The following is an 18,919-nucleotide window of genomic DNA, read 5'->3' on the forward strand; positions in this document are numbered from 1 at the left end:
AGCCTTTTAGAACAGAGAGGTGGGAGCTCTACACAGCAGGCGGAGTGGATGGAGGCCTCCCAGGAGTCCTCCCCTACTCCCTCCCTCCCCCACCCGATTTGGCAAGCTGCCCCACACGTGGCTGAGAAAACATGGCTCTAGCGGACTCTCACTTCATAACGACCCCAAACCCAAACCCAGAAATGGCAGCAGGTCCTTGGTGATGGAGTGGAAAGTGGAGACTGGGGCTTCCATTGTCAGGGACAGGAGTCAAGGGGGACAACCCGTGTATATGGGGAACTTTGAGCTAGCTAGTCACTAAACCCAGGGGGATGGTTGTGTGACAAAGCCCTTAGGGAGGGCCATTTGAAGCACCTACAAATGCCAGCAGCACATACCAGCCCCCCTCCATTCAGGGGGAGGGTGTCTAGGCCAGCGTGAGCCTGGGGCGGAGAACAGATGCCCCAGCAGGGCTGGTGTTCTCGAATCTAGAGCAAGTCTGGGCATAGAATTCATGTCCCCCAAATGCCTCATGTTGTGGGAAAGTGCATACTGCCCTCAAGCTGGTTAACACAGCGAGAGGTGAAGGGGTCCCCGAGTTATGATCTGAAAAGGAGGACCCCTCTGCTTGCAGATACACAGAGAGAACTGGCCTCAAACTGGGCAGATGGCAGGAACAGGGAGCAGTCAAAGTGGAAATGCTCAAAGAATGGAGGAAACCGCAAACCTAGACTCCCTTGAATCAGTCTTTTTTTTTTTAATGGAATTTTCTTTTTTTAAAAAAAATTTATTTATTTATTTATTTGACACAGAGAGAGAACACAAGCAGGCAGAGAGGCAGGCAGAGAGAGAGAGAGAGAGGGAAGTAGGCTCCCCGCTGAGCAGAGAGCCCGATGCAGGGCTCGATCCCAGGACCTGAGATCATGACCTGAGTTGAAGGCAGAGGCTTTAACCCACTGAGCCACCCAGGCGCCCCTCCCTTGAATCAGTGTTAAAATAGTTTCACATCAGAAATGTGATAAACATGGGGTGCCTGGGTGGCTCAGTCATTAGGCTTCTGCCTTCGGTTCAGGTCATGTTCCCTGATCATGTTCCCTGGTCATGTTCCTGGGATCGAGCCCTGCACTGGGCTCCCTGCTCAGCGGGAAGCCTGCTTCTCCCTCGACCACTCCCCCTGCTTGTATTCCCTCTCTCGCTGTGTCTCTCTCTGTCAAATAAATAAAGTAAAATAAAATAAAGGAATGTGATAAACAGTTCCACTCAACACTGGAAGTTTTGAAAGAACAGACACCTTCAAACAGGAAAGGAGAGAAGGCACGGCTACCACCTTCTGCTGTGGGAATTTTGACAGCATCTACTAGAATAAAAACTGCATGAGCCCTTTGACTCGGGAATTTTCTCCTGGGGAACTAACCTGTAGGAATAAAGGTATGCGTGCACATGCTCATGCTGACACACGTGTGCACAGCAACACACACACACACGTGCACACGGATGTTTGTTACAACTTTCTTTGTAGTGGGGGAAAGAAAAACCCACTGGGAACAACTAATGTCATCCAATACCGGAGGAGTTTAATAACTTCAGTTTAATAACATTCATACTACAGAATATTATGCCAAATATTACAGAGAAAGAGTTAAGGGGCGCCTGGGTGGGTGAGTGGGGTAAGCGTCTACCTTGGACTCAGGTCATGATCTCAGGGTCCTGGGATCCAGCCCCGCATCGGACTCCTTGCTCATCAGGGAGTCTGCTTCTCCCACTTCCCTTCCCCCTACCCCTGCTCATGTTCTCTCTTTTGCACACACAATCTCTCTCAAATGAATCAATAAAAAATCTTTTAAAAAAGAGTTAGTTTTATGCACTGATCTGTATTGATCTGAAGGGAATGTTATGGGCGTAATGCTGAGTGAAAATGTTAATGATCTAACAGAAAGCAGTATGCACAGCATCGTGCCAATACTGTAAAAAAAAATTCAAGGGGAACAGAGTAACCCTGGGCTGTGTTCACATGTGGATGGCACAGGGGCTGGGGGTGGAAGCCCCCCCACAAACCCTCCATCACCCCCAGAGGAGCAGACATGCAGCGGGAGCCGGAGAGTTGCTTGCTTTGTGTCTTTTGACAGGTGAATAAACTGCTTCCTCACTTCATCCAGGGGATACTGATCAGCGGCACAAGTGGAGATCTTGCTACTTTGGGGTTATCTGGGTAGTTTCGACACCTCTGTTTCCCTCGCTGCCCTTGCTCAGTCCCCCTCCCAATAATCCTGACCCCTTTTTCCCTGCCAGTCCCTTAGTGGGGGGCGCCCCTTGCTGGCTCCCCTGCCTCAGGCTCCGAGGCCATTTCTCTCCCTGCACCCCACACCCTAGACCAGAGTGGCAGGTCTCGAAGGCAGATCATGTCTTTGTCCCCTGTCCCCGTTTCATCGCCACCATGCCCTCAGGAAGAAGGCCACACTCCTAGGAGAAAGGTCCCGATGCCGTGGCCCTTGTCTGCCTTCCCAGTCACACCCGGGACCCCATCCTCCTCCTCTGTCAACACTCTAGGTGGGCTGAGCCTTTTTCTCTTACTCATGTACACACCAGGCCCCCTGTCTGGAAGGTTCTTACCCCCCGCCACCATTTTATTTAAAGATTTTATTTATTTGTCAGAGGGAGAGAGAGAAAGCAAGCACAAGCAGGAGGAGCAGCAGGCAGAGGGAGAAGCCGGCTTCCAGCCGAGCAGGGAACCCAACAGGGACTTGATCCCAGGGCTCTGGAATCATGACTGGAGCCAGAGACAGATGCCTAACCGACTGGGCCATCCAGGCCTCCCTGTCTGGAAGGTTCTCTGCAGCCTCTCTGCGTCTTCTCCCTAAGCTGCTGGTCTAGCTCAGTTGTAGCTTTCTTCAGCCCACATCACCCTGCCTCAGACCCCTGCAGCTCTTGGGGGGCCAGGCTTGGACCTGTCGGCACCTCGATTCTGAGGGCCATGTCGGGAGCCTGGGCCTAGAAGCCCCCAATAAACGTTTAGCCAAGACTTAATGAGTGCAGGGACCAGGAGGGACCAGGGACCAGGAGGTGTTAGCCTGAGTATCTGATGTTGGTAAGGCCTTCCACCTCCCCGGGCCGGAGCAGAGGCATGGGGGGAGAAGACCCGGAGGGAGCGGGGAAGGCCACTCTAGGCTCCTCTTCCCTCCGATGCTCCCCCTCCCTCTTGGGGTTCTCACTCTGTCCTGCCTGCGGCTGCCTCCAGGCCAAGTCCACACTCCCCATTTCTTACTGATCTTGGCAGGAATAAAACCTTCAGTCTGTTTTTTATGAGCTCAGCAAAGACCAGCTAGAAGTTTCAAAAATAGCCTTCTAAGAAATTGAAAGGAAACACAACAACACAAAAAACCTAGGAGAGTCAAGCCTTCCAAGGAAGGTTCGCTGTGCTTGGACTCCTGGAAGAAGCACGGACTGCCTTCCTGAACCTCAGATGATCTCCTGATGGATGGGCTCAGCTCAGTGGGCACCTTGCCTGGGTTTCCTCCCACCTCGGTTTCCAGCCACCTGGACTCTCTCCACAGAGAGTGTGAGCTGGCTTGCTCCTACACAAACACACTTGCATGCATAATCCACCAAAATACCCTGTTCTGCGCCAGGATGGACTAACGCCGCTTTTCCTGTAGTGCCTGGCTCCTGGCCACACCAGTAGCCTCAGGGAATGGTGGATCTGGAGCTCTGGCGGGCCCCAGGCCTGCCCCACCTGGCTAGCAGCCCTGTCTGCCAAGCTTCAAGTCATTAGGGCCAGGAGCCCTCAGCTACTCATAGTCCTGGCCCTTCTCAGACAGGAGCCAGCCTCACTGCTTGCTTCCCCTCCAGCTTAGCCCTCACCCCAAGACTCTGCTCAGGTAGGAAGGTTCCTGAGATCGCAGAAACACCCCACCCCACCCCACCCCAGCCCCCGCCATGCCCCTGGTCATCCCTCTCAAGCCTGACCCCAGTGGGTACACTTCTTTGTCACTTCCGTTTACGCAAGAAAAGTTAGAAGTCATCAAAAGGAAATTTACTAGGAAGTCGAGACGCGTGGCAGCGGTGGGGAGGAAGAACAAGAAAAAGCTCTGGCATGGAAACAGATGTTTATTGGGCACAAGTTTGGGCCCCGACAGGAGGAAAGTCAAGCACAGGAAGGGCCATGCTTGGCAGGCTCAGAGCTCCAGGCCTGGGCTGCTGTGACCATAGAGGCGCAGCCTGCCCTGTGGCCGGCCTCCAGCCTTCCCACAGCCCACGTGACTTCTCTCAGCCACGTCTTCCTCCCCAACACCAGCTCGGTGGCAGCCTGTCCCTGTCCTTCTCCACCAGAGATCTTCACTCAGCCCCATACAGGCTTGGCCTCCCTGGACTGAAACTCTACTGGGGGTGCCCCACTGCCTAGCACAGTGCCTGGGACATGGAGGCACTCTGAAGACTTCTTGCCATCTAACCGGTACCACTCTGGCTTTGAACCCGGCTCTGCCTGCTAATGGATGAGTGGCCTTAGCCTCCATCTGCAAAAGTCAGCAGAGGAGGTTTTTTTCCCCCTGGGGTTGGTGTGAGGCTTGGAGGAGAAAAGTCTCATAAATTGGTACCTGGCACACAGCAGGAGCCCATAGGACACCTCTAACTCATTAAGCAATTAGGATGACCATGCCAGTCTTCATCAGCCTCTCCCACTCTTGAGCCTAAGGCCGTCTCGGGCAGTGACAGGTTTGGAGCACTGAAGGATGATCCCAATCCCACACTGGCCTCCCCACCCCATGAAGGAGGGGATCCACTGCTCACAGGCACCAGACAGCTAGGTCCACCTGGAGCCAGAGATGGCCTCCAGCACCTGCCTCCCGGGCCCCCCCAGCAGCCCCCTCCCAGCCCCCCGTACCAGTCCAGGGACACCACTCCGCGGTTCTTCAGGGCCAGGAGCACCACTGAGGGTGGGGCCTCCATTGGCGCCGCCCCGAAGTTGAAGTCGAGCTTCAGATGGGTGAAGACAGTGGGGATCTGGCTTGTGCTGTGTGAAGCAGAGACTCAGACTCAGAGACAGAGGCAGACAGTAGGAACCCCCCACCAGGGGCAGATGGCTGGCCAAGCAATCATCTTCCTGTCAGTGAGAATTGGAGAATCTGGGACTCGGGGACTGGGGTGGGCTAGCATTTGTGACCTTGAGCCCATCCCTGACTTCTTCAGGCCACTCCAGGGATGGAAAGAATTTGGGGGGAGATGGGGAGACACTCCATAGATAAGTCCTGGTGCTGGGGGAAGGGTGTGGGCAGAGAGCTCCAAGAACACCCCAGATAGACCCTGCCCCCGCCCTGAGCCCACCTCACCTGTGCCGGGTGGGCACCTTGTAGGTGAGCTCTTGGGGGGTGGGGTCACGCTCCAAGTAACTGTTGAGCGTGTCTAGGGAGAAGAGGCGCCACAGGTGTTTCCGGGTGATGCCCTTGGCGCTGCCCACGGGGCAGACATCCAGGATGGAGAGCAAGGGGTACACAGCCATCAGGAAGACGCAACACAGCTCCTGCCTCTTCCCAGCCTTGTTATCTAGGGGAGAGAGGTGTGGACGTGAGGAGTGGCCTCACCTCTCTGCTGTCCTGGGCCCCAGCATGCAGGCTGAGCATGTAGGATCCCTGGCCACCTTCCCAGGACCCTTGTCAGGAGGAGCGGATATCTCCCAGGCTCTGGGACCTTTCCAGAACAGCCAAGCCTCGTCTGGTACTTTCTATGTGTCAGGCATTGTCTGAAATGCTCTGTGTGCATTGTGGTGCTCACTGGGTGTTGTCGCTTGTTTGCACACTGACTCTCACTAACGGCTTTATTGAGGTAGAATTTATATACCATGAAATTAACACTTTTAACCCATACAATCCAGATTTGTCCTATATTCATAGCTGTGCCACCATCACCACTATCTAATTTAGAACATTTCCATCACCCCCTAAAGAAGCATGGTACCAAAAAGCTGTCACTCCCTGTTCCCCTCCCCAGACACCATCCCCCAGCCACCACTGATCTACTTTCTGTCTCTATAGAGTTGCCTGTCCTGGCTGGACATCTCACATAGACAAAATCATACAATATGTGGGGTTTTGGTGATTGGCTTTTTTCACCTGGTGTAACGTTTTCAAAATTCATTCATGGGGTAACACGCATCAGCCTTTTTTTTTTTTTTCCACATGTGCACACACATACACGGACATCTGTGTGGACGGATGTGGTCATTATGAGGCATACACACCAGTCACCCCAGCACATCCCAGCATGCTAACGCACACCCTGCTGGCACTGTCTGGATCCCCGGCACCCGCCCACCCCAGATCCTGCTCACACAGTCCGCCACCTTTCCTCTCAGGTGGCCCACGTACCTCTGTGCGAGAGGAGAGCATAGCTGATCTTCCAGCAGTACTGGGAGCGCTGGTGGGGACAAGCGGTCAAGCAGATAGTGTCCTGGGACCGGGGTGGCAGGCTCCCCTCTGTGCGGTCCAGCTGCAGGGCTGCTCAGGGATGACCCCGGTAGGGTCAAGGGCAGAAGCAGCCCTCAGTGCAGGCCAGGGAGTCCCAGCCTCTCCTCCTGCTCCTTTCCACATACCCTTCCCTGGGCGCAGAGTACTGGCTAGAGAGCAGGCCCAGAGCCAGGAAAACAGGGAGCAGAGTCCCTCTTCCCAGAGCAGACAGAGGAAACCACGTTTTTTGTCACTGGCGTCTGCTAAGCACTTCACTCTGCCTCGAAGCCCTGGGAGGCAGGTGCTGGCAATCGTCCCATTTTATAGATGAGGCAGCTGAGGCTCAGAGAGTCACCCACCCCATGCCACACATCTAAAAGGTGGAAGCACCAAGTTTTAAGCCCTGCTCTGCCTTCCCCCAAAGCATGATCTGGTTAACCATCGTCCCTCCCTGCTAGCCTCCCTGGCCCCAGCCCTGGCCCGGGCTCGAGTACCAAGAGGCCCGTTGTCCACGACCTGAGGGCTGCACTGCTCCAGGAACAGGCGGTAATAAAGGGTGCAGTTGCCATCATTCAGAAGCTTCAGCGATCTGGACTGCTTGCTGTTCACCAGCACGTTCCCGAATTCCAGCTCCTTTTCCTTCACCTGAGGGCCAGAGTCAGCCGGCCACAGCCCTGGCTTCCCCACCCCTGGCCTCAGAGAATTGATGAGGGAGTACAGGGCCAGAGGGCTGGATGGCTCCCATCCCTTGCCCTCTTGGAGTCGGGCACCCTGGGGCCTTCCCTCCCACCTGTGCCCTGGCCCGCAGCTCCCCAGCCCCACCTGCCAGGGTTCTCCTACTCACGGAGAGGCTGCTGGTGATGCCCATGCCCACCAGCCTGAGCATGTAGTGGGTGGTGGCGGGGGGCTTGGTGTTTGGGGGCAGATCGGCTTCCCAGACCCACATCCCCACTCGGAACAGGTACTTGGTCTCCTCCAGAGGGCTGAAGGTCCATGTCAGCGTCTAGGGTCACAGAGATCATCCCTGCGTGGGGTCTCCAAAACCCCTTGCCCAGACTCCTGGCCACAGGAGATCCCACAGTGGGGGACCAAGCTATGGTACCTCTGAGTGATAACCCTTCCCACACATCGGATTTTATGTTCATTCCTTCAGCCTCTCCATCCTTTATCCCCACGAGGTAAGTGGTATTATTTAGTACCTCATTTTCTGATGACACACCGGAGACAGAGAAGTGGGGTAACTTGCCGCAGGTCACACGGCTGACGAGGGGTTTGGTGGGAGCTGGAGTGTGAGCTCCTGAAGCCAACTCCAGAGCCTATGCTGTCTCTGGCCTCCCTGACTACCACCTGGGTTCTTCCAGACACCATGTGTTGGTGGTTCTGGTGTCCGGCCTCCCCAACTCGTCTGTATGGCCCTAGACCAGGAAATGGGGCTCTGCTAGTTTGGGTCCCAGCCAGTACCCCCCTTCGGACTGCTGCTGAGGACTCCCCTTACTCACGCCTTCATGATACGCACCCAGCTGGCCCCAAACCACCTCGCAGCGATCTTGCAGCTTTGGGGACCACGGATGGAGAGAGGACTTGCCCCTTGAAAGTGTTTCAAGTGCCAGCTCTCCACCTCCTCATTTGTAATATTCATAAATGGCTTTCTCTTCTCTAAGTTTCAATTCTTCTTTGTAAAATGGGGGCTAAGACCATGGTAGCTGTCCCACCTGCTTGTAAGGCGGGGGAGGTGGTTATCAAATAAATGGGAGGGTGCACACTATAAGTCCGGCCCCCGGAGAGGCGTGAGTAAGAGATGATGGTCAAAGTGAAGGTGACCTTGGATCTCCTTAGAGACAGCAGCCCCAGCTCAACGTAGACTCTCTCCAGTGTGAGCCTTGGCTGTGGGCAGGGTGCGGGGAGCATGCAGATGGGAGCACAGGGGTGGCAGGGGCAGCAGCAGGGTGGGGCACTCACAATGCTCTCGCTGGGCTGGATAAGCCCCTGCACAGGCTGGACGGCCAGGATCTTTCCGTAAGGTTGGGAAATCCTCCATTCAAACTCCAGGGGCAGACGCGAGGGGTTACGGAAGGTGAAGAGGCTGGTGGAGGAGCAGCCCACCCAGGTGGGCTTGAAGAACACGCTCTTAGAGGTGTCCAGCTTCAGCTGTAGGGGCTCCTCCCGGCTCTGCATGCTTACCTCCTAGGGCCGGGGGAGGGAGGGCAGGGACCGGATGTCACCCTGCTGCCCCGGCTCCCCCAAATGTCTGAGAGGCCACGGGTGGGCAGCTTTTCCCCTGGGAGGGAAGGCAAAAGGCCCTCCTCCAGCCTGGGCACAGGCAGCTTCTGTCAAGGCAGAGTAGGTGGAGACCGACCCAAGAGATGGTTCTTGAAAAGAACCCAGGGACCGAGACAGGAGGTACCGATCATTTCATGGGCCAGATGTGGGCCCACCAGCCTGGCTCCTTTTCCAGCCCAACCCCACACCTCCCTCTGCAACCTGCAATGAGTCTTATTTTGCCCCCACTCATTTCTTTGGGACCTCTGCATCCCTTTTCTTGTCCCAGACACCTTGAGGTCGACATGCTGGGCCTGAGGGTGGGGAGCTCTTCACAAATGGGGCCAAGGGGTCTTTGCCCTCCTAGGGCACTTCCTGGGGGGGAGGGGAGAGAAGCAGCCCCTTGGCTACTTTAGGGGAGATTTAGAGGCCAACCCAGAATCTGGCTTTGAGAAGGAAAGCCCCAGACTACGGCTCATTCCTCAGGACCCAGTCCCCTAGCCTTGCCTTTTACCTTGAGATACTGGGGACAAAAATTAAACTGTAAGTAGAAAAGGTGTTGCTTCCAGCAGTTGCCCTTAGGGTAGGTACAGATGAGGAAGATCTGGTGGGCCCTGGGGGCCACGAGGCCTGAACTGGGCCGCAGGGAGATGTCTGAGCTGCTCTGGGGGGCCAAGTTGAAGGTCAACATCATGGAGCCTTTGTTGATCAAGAGCAGGCTACGGTAGGAGGGTTCACCGGCGGACACTGCAGGAAAGAGCTGGGGTGCACAACAAGAGGGATCCACGCTCAGATCTATATGCTTCCTCCTCCCTCACCCCACTGACCCGCACGTGAGCCACATCCCTTGGTAGTCCAGATGCCCGGGGGCTCAGGGAAGTCTGTGTGGGCTTGGCTGGGCCTGTCTTCAAGGAGAGCCAAGATACCTCCACACATCCCAGTCACTCCCCTGCGAGCAGGGAACAGAGGGTCACAGCTTGGCACCAAAAAATGATTCTGTCCTCCAGAGACCTCCAGACAGGGAGAGGGAGTGGCCGTAGGGAAGTGAGCCCAGGAAACACAGTCATCTGAGACTTCCTCCGCAGAGTTAAGGAGGTCTTTCATTTTAGGGTGCCCACAAGTCATCCTTTGGAGAATTCACTTTCAGAGATCCTGGTCCAGAAGCTCTGGGATCAGCAGTCCCTTCTAGATAACTCTCTTACAGAGAGCTGAGAGGAACCCCTTGGCCCCTCTTTGAGAAGGGGAAAGCCCCAGAATTCCCAGCTTCCAAACATTCCTAAAGCGCGTAGGGTATGATCAGCCGCAGGGTAAGAGCTAGTCCAGCCATATCGTAAAAGGCCTGAGATCTCGGACAGGGCGCCCACCCAGCTGGGACAGACATGCCCGCCTGTGAGGTGGCGGGTGGGCGGGGGGTTGGGCAACACAGGCCCAGAATCAGATGGACAGACGTAAAAAACTGCTGGGATGGAACCAGCCATGAGAAAGAGACGGGGGTCAGGGAGGGGAACCCCATGCAGTCAGGGAGGGGGACTTGAGCTGAATCTCAGGTGGTGAAGTCAGGTGGGGATTGGAGAGCAGAAGTGCAGCTGGTGGGGGGGGGCAGCACAGGGCCCTGGAGGGGTGCCTTTCCAGCAATATGAGGCATGAGGGCAGGGGAGATGGACAAAAAGGATGACAAAGGTCAGGGAGGCCGGGAAGAGTTGTGGAAGGAGAAACCAGGACTGGAACTCGGTCGTCTGGGTCCAGGCTTGATGCTTTTAAGCCTTCTGTCATCTGGCTGCTCGGGTCAGACATGACCTCCAATGGTTCTTCGGAGAGGCCTGGGAATTATGACTCAGGAAACCAAGGGTCTGTGACCCACAGGAGCCTGGGCAATCTCCAAGGCCAGGGGCTCATGGTGGGAGGGTCAGATCCCTGAGCAGGTGCTTAGCAAACAAGGCACAGACATATGAAGGAGCCAGAGAATCTTCAATCTCAGTGCGAGATAGCCGGCGAGTATTCCAGATGGAGCAAGGAGCGGCCAGGGGTCCGAAACCAGACTGGCCCCAGAGAGCCCTCCATGCCCGGGGAGCCATGCGGTGGGGAGGGTGTTGGGATGTATGCAAGGCCGGCAGAGTATGGACCGGACCAAGGCCAAACTCCCCTGTCCTACCTCCCACTGCCGCTGGGGCCATGCTCACCTTGGGGGCATGCAGAGAATACTGAGGGACAGGGTGTTCCAAGGCAGCACGATAGCTGTGGCCTCGTGCATGGACGGTCAGGCACCAGGAGGGACACACGGTGCAGTCCTCCTCGATGTTATTATAGCTCTGCAGAACCTGCACAGGGGGACAGACCAGTGGACGAGCTGAGAGTCCCATGTCTGACCCTGCGGGGCCCCCTATCCTGCCCCACTGTGCTACAGGAGTCCCACACCAGGCACAGAGAGAGGACAGGGTCTCCCTGGGAAGACAGCGCAGAGAACAGCCATCTTAACGGCTCTGACCACAGGGCACAGGGGCCGTGCTCGGCACTCCCGCAAGGAGGCTCTGTCATAACCACAGCAGCAGCAGGCTGGGGCTGAGGCAGGGGTGTGAGGACAGCATTTCTCCTGCAGGAATGTGGCGGCCTAGAGATGCGCCCGCCAAAAGAAACAGGACACAAGCCACGAAGGCAAGCCACAAAGGTAGTTTTACGTGTTCTAGCAGCCAGTCTCAAAGTGAAACGACGTGCCTCCAGGCGGGAAGAAGTTAGAGGCTGGGCTATCAGCCTCCCTGAGGGTATCTCAGAAGGAGTCCCCTAATGGAAGGTGGCAATCTCAGCGATATGACTTATTTATCCCAATGGATCCCAAATCTTACCACTTCAACCCAAAATCAACATATAAGTGATGCGTGAGATACCTTACATTCTTTTGGCGCTAAGTTTTTGAAAGCCGGTGGGTCTCTTATGATGTATCTCATTTGAACTGGCCACCTTTTGGGTGTTCGGTGGTCATGTGTGGCTGGTGGCTGCTGTAGCACACAGGGCCGGGCCAGAGCCAGTAGCCTAACAATCTGGATGGGTCAGACTTGGCAAAGCCAGGTGTCCACAGCCTTATTCCTAAATCCTCCATATCTCCCTGTCTCCCACCCCCCGCTGCCAAGATATTAGAGCGGAGGCAATTAAAGCCTTAGCTTTGGAAAGCCTTCTCAAAAGTTCAGATATGGCCCCACACTTTTAGATGAAAAGACCAGGGCATCAGGGACATTAAAGGACTTTCCCAGGGTCACAGAGCTGATAAGGGATGCTAATCTCTCATTCCTGGCACCCTGGCCCCTGGCAGAGAATAGCAGCATAGGTAGAGCCGATAAGGAAGGGAAAAAGCAGGACCAGAGATGAGGGAGTGACCAGCATCTGCTGTGCTCAGCCCAGCCTATGGTCCAAGTTCCCTGGCCAAGGGAGGTCATGCTAGAAGCTCCCCCCACCGCCCCCGCCTAATTATCCGGCTCCCCTGACTTGGTCTCCCAGGCTCTGGTTCCTGCCCATAGTTCTTCTGGATGGACCATTCCCTACTTCAAGGACTAGAGAGAAGTCAGGAGCTCCAGGGAGTGACTCCTTGTGTGGTGAGTTTTCCCAAAGGGCTGGACCCCAGCTGAGTTCTCTCTTGACTGGGTGTGGGGTACAGGGGTGACACAAGCACTAGAGGCAGTCAGATGGGCCAAGAACCCCTTGGCCAAGGCAGCCGATAAGCCTTGGAGAAGACAAACCAGTAAGGACTGTGGAGTGTGGCCAAAGAGGAGCCTGGCACAGAGAGGAAGGATCCTCTAGGGGCTCCCGCCACTTCCTGCAACCCCACCTTGCCATTCAAGCTCCAGGGCAGACAGGAGGCCCTCCCCTGATCTCTTCTGCCCGCACACACCTTATAGACAGCGAAGGCCTCGAGCTCCGCGGCGTACAAGCAGTTGGGGTCAGGTGGATGGAAGTGCAGGCGCATGGCCATGGACTTCAGTGGAGGCACACTGCAGGTATCTGGGGTCACCCAGAAGGGGCAATCAGACCTATGTGTCCAGACCACCGTGATCTTGCCCTTGGTGTGGTTCATCAAGCACAGGGGGACAGGGTTGGGGTTCTCAGGCCCGGGGCAGGCACCAAAGTCCACCTCTGTGGGCTCTATGCTGACCGGTGGGGGGAAGATGGCTATGTCATTGGTGCCATCGAAGAAGTACTCAGTCATGGGGGAAATGAGAGGATACTTCGGGGATGACGCGTCCGCCAGGTCCTGTGTGGGGAGAGACAGGTGAGCGGGGGCCCAAATGCCATTTCTCCTGCCACTGCCCCTCATTCGTGTGCCCCTTTCTGGAAAAGATGACAGGGATCCACACAGGTCATCCCCAACTACTAATGGCACCCACAGGGCTCTGGGGGAACATGGCTCGCTAAGAATTTCTGGAGAAGGGAGCATGGACCTGGGGAAGGGAGCCTATCTGTGGGAGGCCCCAAGTGGTCCATCAAACCTCGGTGGGAATCCTGAGGGCCCCATTCTTATCCTGCTCCAGCTTCTTCTCCCTCAGCAAGGTGCTCAAGATGTCGGGAGGGTAGAACGTCAGGCCCCGTGCCAGGTGCGTGCGGTACCAAGCCAGATGCTGTGGCCTCAGGATGGCTGGCTTGGTGCTGTCTGAGTGGCAGGTCCCAATCAGGTCCAGGAACAGGGGGTCCTATGACATACATCTGTATGAGGCTAGACTTCAGCCTCCGCTTGCCACCTGGGCCAGATGCCAGCTGGTCAAGGTGCAATTTGGATAACCTTGCCCATGGCCCTGAGTTGGGTCTGACTTTAAGGCTCTCTACTCTGAGTCCAGTCCCCCCTCTCCCCAGCCCATTGGCAGCAGCAGCAGCAGCAGCAGCAGAAAAGCCCTTGACCTGGTCTGGAGTGAGCCTTCCTATGTGCTTGGCCCGGCCCTGGCAGAGATAATCCAAGCAGAGTTTCCTGAATATAAAAGAGTGATCGCCAAGCACTGTCTTCATCAGTGGGCCTCAGGTTGGTTCCTCCAAATCCCAGGAGAGCCCCTCTTCACCTCTGCCCCTACTGCTCACCTGGTGGTGGATGAGACAGGCCACTCGCCGGGAGTAGATGATGGGGTGAGTGGGCCGGAAGGCACAGTGCAGGGTCATGCGGGCCTTGCCCACCAGAGTCCCAAAGGCTGGTCTGATGCCAAAGACACTCTCTTGGCAGTCAATGGCAAACTGGAAGTAGGCTGTGCAGTCCGACTTGTTCTCGATCCACAGGGGCTGCTCCGAGAACTGTCCAAGGTTGACCCAGCTGAAGTTGACACAGTTGTGTTGCAGGGACACATCAGGACCTGAGTGGAGATGGGACTCTTGTGAGCCCTGCCACCTGGGTGGGGCTGGGCTATCAACCTCCCTGAGGATATCTCAGAAGGAGTCCCCTAATGGAAGGTGGCAATTCCTGGAGACAGAAGGCTGAGCCCCAGCAACCCGAGCTGACCTCCAAGTTCATCAGGGGGTAAGGGCAAGAATATGATCTCTGAGCGTCCAAAACTGATTCCACACTGAGCCCACTAGGGGGCAGCAGACACCCAGGCTGAAGGGCATGGAGGCACCAGGCCTTTCAACCAGGCCAAGATCCCTTCCCAGTCCTAAATGAGGGCTGCTCCTGTCCCCAGAGGCAGTGCGCTGTCCTAGGGTGGCCAGTACCTCTACAGAAACCAACGACTTTGAGCAGGGTTTGGGAGGCACAGCCAGAGGGCATGATGGACAAGTAGTCAATAGTTCTGACGTCCAAGGTCTCAGGGTGGAAGGACACTGACACTAACTTCTTCCCGCCTGGAGGCACAATGCCATTGGTAGTGGGGCATGAGAAGGTATGATCTTTGGCCAGCACGTCTGGGGCTACTTCGATCCGGAAGGGGGCGCTCACCTGTGGGACCAGGGAGGGGCAGAAGGGTCAGGTCACAGGGTGAGGCAGCTGTCCTTACCAAAGTGCATGACTGAGCAGGTGAGGACAGCCGAAGTCCATCCTGTGCCCTACTTGTCAGTTTGAGTACAGAGGCCACCTCACCAAGAGGAAAGAAGAGGCCAAGCTATGTGCTAGGCACTGGGACAGCCTGGTGGGCACTCTTTTCTTTCCCCGAAGGTATCAGAAAGGCTAGCTGTGGTCCTGGGGGTAGGACCCCCTTAGGGCTGCTCTTGGAGTTGCTCTGGGGGTGTCAAGGGATACCCCAGCCCAGTCCCCAGCTGAGAAGAGAGGACACCTGTTGACACATGCGTGTATCAACAGACGTGAGTTATATGAGGCTTGGGGCCAAAGCACGGAGAGGAAGAGGGCACTTTGTAAAGGGGAGGGGTCTTAGAAGCATCTGGTCCTGTGGTCCTGCCTGCCCACGCCCCGATCCCCCCCAACAGGAGGCATACCGCCGAAGGGTTGTAAAGCTTGATCTGCCTCTCCGCGGTGCAGCCCACGGCAACCGTGCCGAAGTGCAGCACTTTCTGGGCGCCTTCAGCATCCTGGTCCTCTGGGCGCTTCTGCTTTATGCTCACCAGCAGTTGTGCACACTTGGCTGGGGCAGAGATGGGGAGTCTTGGGAAGAAACCCACCAGGGTCTCTGTTGCCCCAGCTGAACTGTCCCTTGAAGAAGGCAGGGATCCCCAGGGAAGCACTGGTCTGCCACACCAAGGAAGGCAAAGAAAAGGCAAGGCCTGCAGGGCTCGGGGGTGGGTGGGTGGGGGAAGCTGGTGGAGGTCCTGTGGAGGACAGGCCAGCAGGGGAGGTGCGGGGGTGCACCCTGAGGCTCTGAGACCCAGAAGGGGCAGCAGGGGACTCGGGACAAGTGAGAGGTTGGGCCTCACCCACAGCCTGCAGCTGGATGCTGCTTTTTTGCTTGCTGCCCTCTCCGTACCAGCACGTGGCCTGAACTTCATAGAGGATAGCCAAAAGGGGATGAAATGTCACCTTGATGTAGGAGGCCTGGCCTGGCTCCAGCAGGCCCGTGGTGGGCAGTATATGGAATGGGCTGGGGAACTCCCAGGTGAAGAAGGTGGGCAGGTCCCTGGAGAGGGCGGGGGGTTGCAGATCAGAGCCACTGGGCTCATTTGGACCCCTGTCTCTACTTTAGAAAGACCCAGAGATGCTGGGCCCTTCTCTTCCTCCCCTCCCCCAACAGCATCCTGGCACCCTCCTCACCGAGCTCACTCTCCCCACCTCTGAGCCTCAGCTGCTCCCCTCACCCCACATTTTCCAGGCAGAACCAGGCCTCAGCTGTGTCCCCCACGGCACACATGGGCAACCGTAGGGACGGTGGGCAGATCAGACTGTGGCGAGGCAGGGTGGCCCTCAGGTCCACATAGAACATTCCCTCTTCTTTCTCAAACCAGAGCTGGTCCACATACTCCTTCTGCAACGTGGGAGGTGGGGGGGCCGGAGGCAGTCACATATCCGTGGTAAGTGTATGGTGTTCAGGGACCACAATCCCCCCCACTCCGCCCCTCCTGCTATTGGTTCTGCCCCCAACACAGTTGCTGAGGGCGGGGCTGGATCATGCCCTCCCCCCATCAGTGTCCGAGGAGAGCTGGGTACTCATCCTCTCACACTGTCTTGGTCTCAGAGATCAGGGGCCTCTTTTGCGAGGACCAAAGTATTTGGGGGAATGTTCCGAGAGTAGGAAGAGATTAAGGGTAAGGAATCTAAGGCTTGTGGCCAATAGAGTAGCACAGACTAGTCTCCAACATCCGACTGGGATCCCCCCTGCTGTCCAATGAGTTCAGGCTGGGAGCCTCTCCAGGGTTTCCCAAGCTGGAGCTTCTGGAGCTGGCAGGATGGGTGTGTGTGTGTCTTGGTGGGGGAGGGGGGTTCTTTTTGCTGCTCTGCTCTGCTTCCTATTCCAAGGACACGGTGCCCATGTCCCTCCCTGACCGCCCCCTCTCAGCGGCAGACCTTACCTCTTCCAGAGGCCGGAAGATAATGGGGAGTGTGAAGGTTATGCCTGGGCTCAGCAAGATGGGCAGGGGGATGACGGTGAAGAAGAACTTGGTCTTGGGGGGCCTGCAGGAGAGAGCCGGGGCTTAAGCATTTCACGATCAGGGCTCAGATAACAAGAAAAATCCTGGCGCACTGAGCTGAGGGAAACCAAGGCTGAGACCAGAGGGGCCAGGGTGCCTATCCAAGCCGAGATCTAGGCAAGGCTGTGGAGTCTCAAAACAGTAGATAGTGCAGACTTCTGAAATAGTCACAGGAAGATGATACTACCAATAACTCTGTACCAATAAATGTTCAAGTTTACGGGCACTAGATGGCTCAGTGGGTTAAGCCTCTGCCTTCCGCTCAGGTCATGATCTTAGGGTCCTGAGATTGAGCTCCACATTGGGCTTTCTGCTCAGCAAGGGGCCTGCTTCCTTTCCTCTCTCTCTGCATGCCTCTCTGCCTGCTGTGATCTCTGTCTGTCAAATATATAAATTAAAAGTTAAAAAATGTTCAAGTTTAGGGGCGCCTGGGTGGCTCAGTGGGTTAAGCCGCTGCCTTCGGCTCAGGTCCTGATCTCAGGGTCCTGGGATCGAGTCCCGCATCGGGCTCTCTGCTCAGCAGGGAGCCTGCTTCTCTCTCTCTCTCTGCCTGCCTCTCCGACTACTTGTGATTTCTCTCTGTCAAATAAATAAATAAAATCTTTAAAAAAAAATGTTCAAGTTTAGATGACATAAACCCATTTCTAGGAAACAATAACTTACCAAAGTGGACTCAATAATTAGATAATTCACTTTATGGCCATCCTACCTAAAATCATCAAAGCCATTGAATAAGTAGTTAAGAATCTTCCCATAGAGGGGTGCTTGGGTAGCTCACTCAGTTAAGCATCTGCCTTCGGCTCTGGTCATGATTGCAGGGTTCTAGGATGGAGCCCCGCATGGGGTTCCCTGCTCAGTGGGGACCCTGCTTCTCCTCCGCCTCTGTTGCTCCCCCTGCTGTGCTCTCTCATTCTCCCTCTCTCTCAAATAAATAAGTAAAATCTTCCCACAGAGAAAACACTAAGTTGGATGGCTTCACAGCAAGTCCTACCAGACATCTGATAAAAAATAAGCCCAGTTGGGGCACCTGGGTGGCTCAGTGGGTTAAGCTGCTGCCTTCGGCTTGGGTCATGATCTCGGAATCCTGGGATCGAGCCCCACATTGGGCTCTCTGCTCAGCGGGGAGCCTGCTTTCTCTCTCTCTGCCTGCTTGTGATCTCTCTATGTCAAATAAATAAATAAAATCTTTGAAAAAAAAAATAAGCCCAGCCTTACCTTCCCAGTAATAAAAAATAAGGGAAAAAGGTCCCCCAAATATACGGATCCACTGTAACACTGTTACCAAAATCTAACAGAAGCAGGAGAGGAATGAAAAAGTATAGATTTATCTCTCTCATAAACAAAAGGAGAGAGCCAAAGGAATTTAGCAATGTATAGAAAGAATTATGACAAAGTTGAGTTCGCTCCAGGAAATACATGGTTGGTTTAGCAGAGGAAATCAATTAATGTACTCCACCAGGTTAACAAATTAAGGCAGAAAAAAAATCAAATGATCATCTCAATAAAGAAAAATATTAGGTAACTTTCAACTTGTTTATAAGAAAAACTCTCAGCAAAGTAGGAATAGAAGGGAATGTCCTTAACCTGATAAAATCTTTAAAAAACCCAAGTCAAAACCAAAAGCCACAGGAAACATCCAAACCAATGGTGATATGTTGGAATTGTTCACATTAAGATCACAAACAAACAAGGATAAACATCAGTGGAGGAGGAGATCATCAGGGAAAGCATAAACTTTTCAACAAATGGCTTGGGGATATTTAGACATTTGTTTGAAGAAAAGCATCATCGGATCCCTACTTGAAACCATTCAATAAATAGATAAATAAAATAACATCATTCACAAAAATCAATTCTGCGTAGATTAAAGACAAACATGAAAAGCAAAACCATCATCTTTAGAAGATACTATAGGAGGGGCGCCTGGGTAGCTCAGTCGTTAAGCATCTGCCTTCAGCCTGTGTCATGATCCCAGGGTCCTGGGATCGAGGGTCCTGGGATCGACCTCTGCATAGGGCTCCCTGCTCAGCAGGAAGCCTGCTTCTCCTTCTCCCACTCCCCCTGCTTGTGTTCCCTCTCTTGCTGTCTCTCTCTCTCTGTCAAGTAAATAAATAAAATCATTTTTTTAAAGATTTTTTAAAAAGATTTTTTTAAAAAAACTTTGTTTTTAAAAAAGAAAATCTTTTAAAAATAAAATCTTTTTTTTA

The 18,919-nt window shown here is 54.7% G+C and overlaps 1 protein-coding gene across 6 annotated transcripts in view; it reads right to left on the reverse strand.

Moving 5' to 3' along the window:
- Positions 1–18,919, reverse strand: part of CFAP65 (cilia and flagella associated protein 65) — a 36,276-nt gene that overhangs the window by 10,635 nt on the left and 6,722 nt on the right. For 5 of the 6 annotated variants that reach the window (XM_004762794.3, XM_004762795.3, XM_004762793.3 and 2 more), the window contains 16 exons: positions 16,593–16,695; positions 15,882–16,048; positions 15,504–15,703; positions 15,069–15,214; positions 14,352–14,574; positions 13,731–13,996; positions 13,151–13,351; positions 12,556–12,915; positions 10,856–10,993; positions 9,190–9,435; positions 8,376–8,600; positions 7,261–7,419; positions 6,911–7,061; positions 6,339–6,467; positions 5,304–5,517; positions 4,859–4,987 (listed from right to left, as the gene is read on the reverse strand). In XM_004762794.3, coding sequence (XP_004762851.1) covers positions 4,859–4,987; positions 5,304–5,517; positions 6,339–6,467; positions 6,911–7,061; positions 7,261–7,419; positions 8,376–8,600; positions 9,190–9,435; positions 10,856–10,993; positions 12,556–12,915; positions 13,151–13,351; positions 13,731–13,996; positions 14,352–14,574; positions 15,069–15,214; positions 15,504–15,703; positions 15,882–16,048; positions 16,593–16,695 — 3,057 coding nt within the window. Of the gene's footprint in view, positions 1–4,858; positions 4,988–5,303; positions 5,518–6,338; positions 6,468–6,910; positions 7,062–7,260; positions 7,420–8,375; positions 8,601–9,189; positions 9,436–10,855; positions 10,994–12,555; positions 12,916–13,150; positions 13,352–13,730; positions 13,997–14,351; positions 14,575–15,068; positions 15,215–15,503; positions 15,704–15,881; positions 16,049–16,592; positions 16,696–18,919 lie in introns of those variants that run through there. The other variant, XM_013061632.2, reaches the window with a different exon arrangement.

This window comes from Mustela putorius, unplaced genomic scaffold, assembly GCF_011764305.1.
Source record: "Mustela putorius furo isolate JIRA1106 unplaced genomic scaffold, ASM1176430v1.1 tig00000275_pilon_pilon_pilon, whole genome shotgun sequence".
Classification (NCBI taxonomy): domain Eukaryota; kingdom Metazoa; phylum Chordata; class Mammalia; order Carnivora; family Mustelidae; genus Mustela; species Mustela putorius.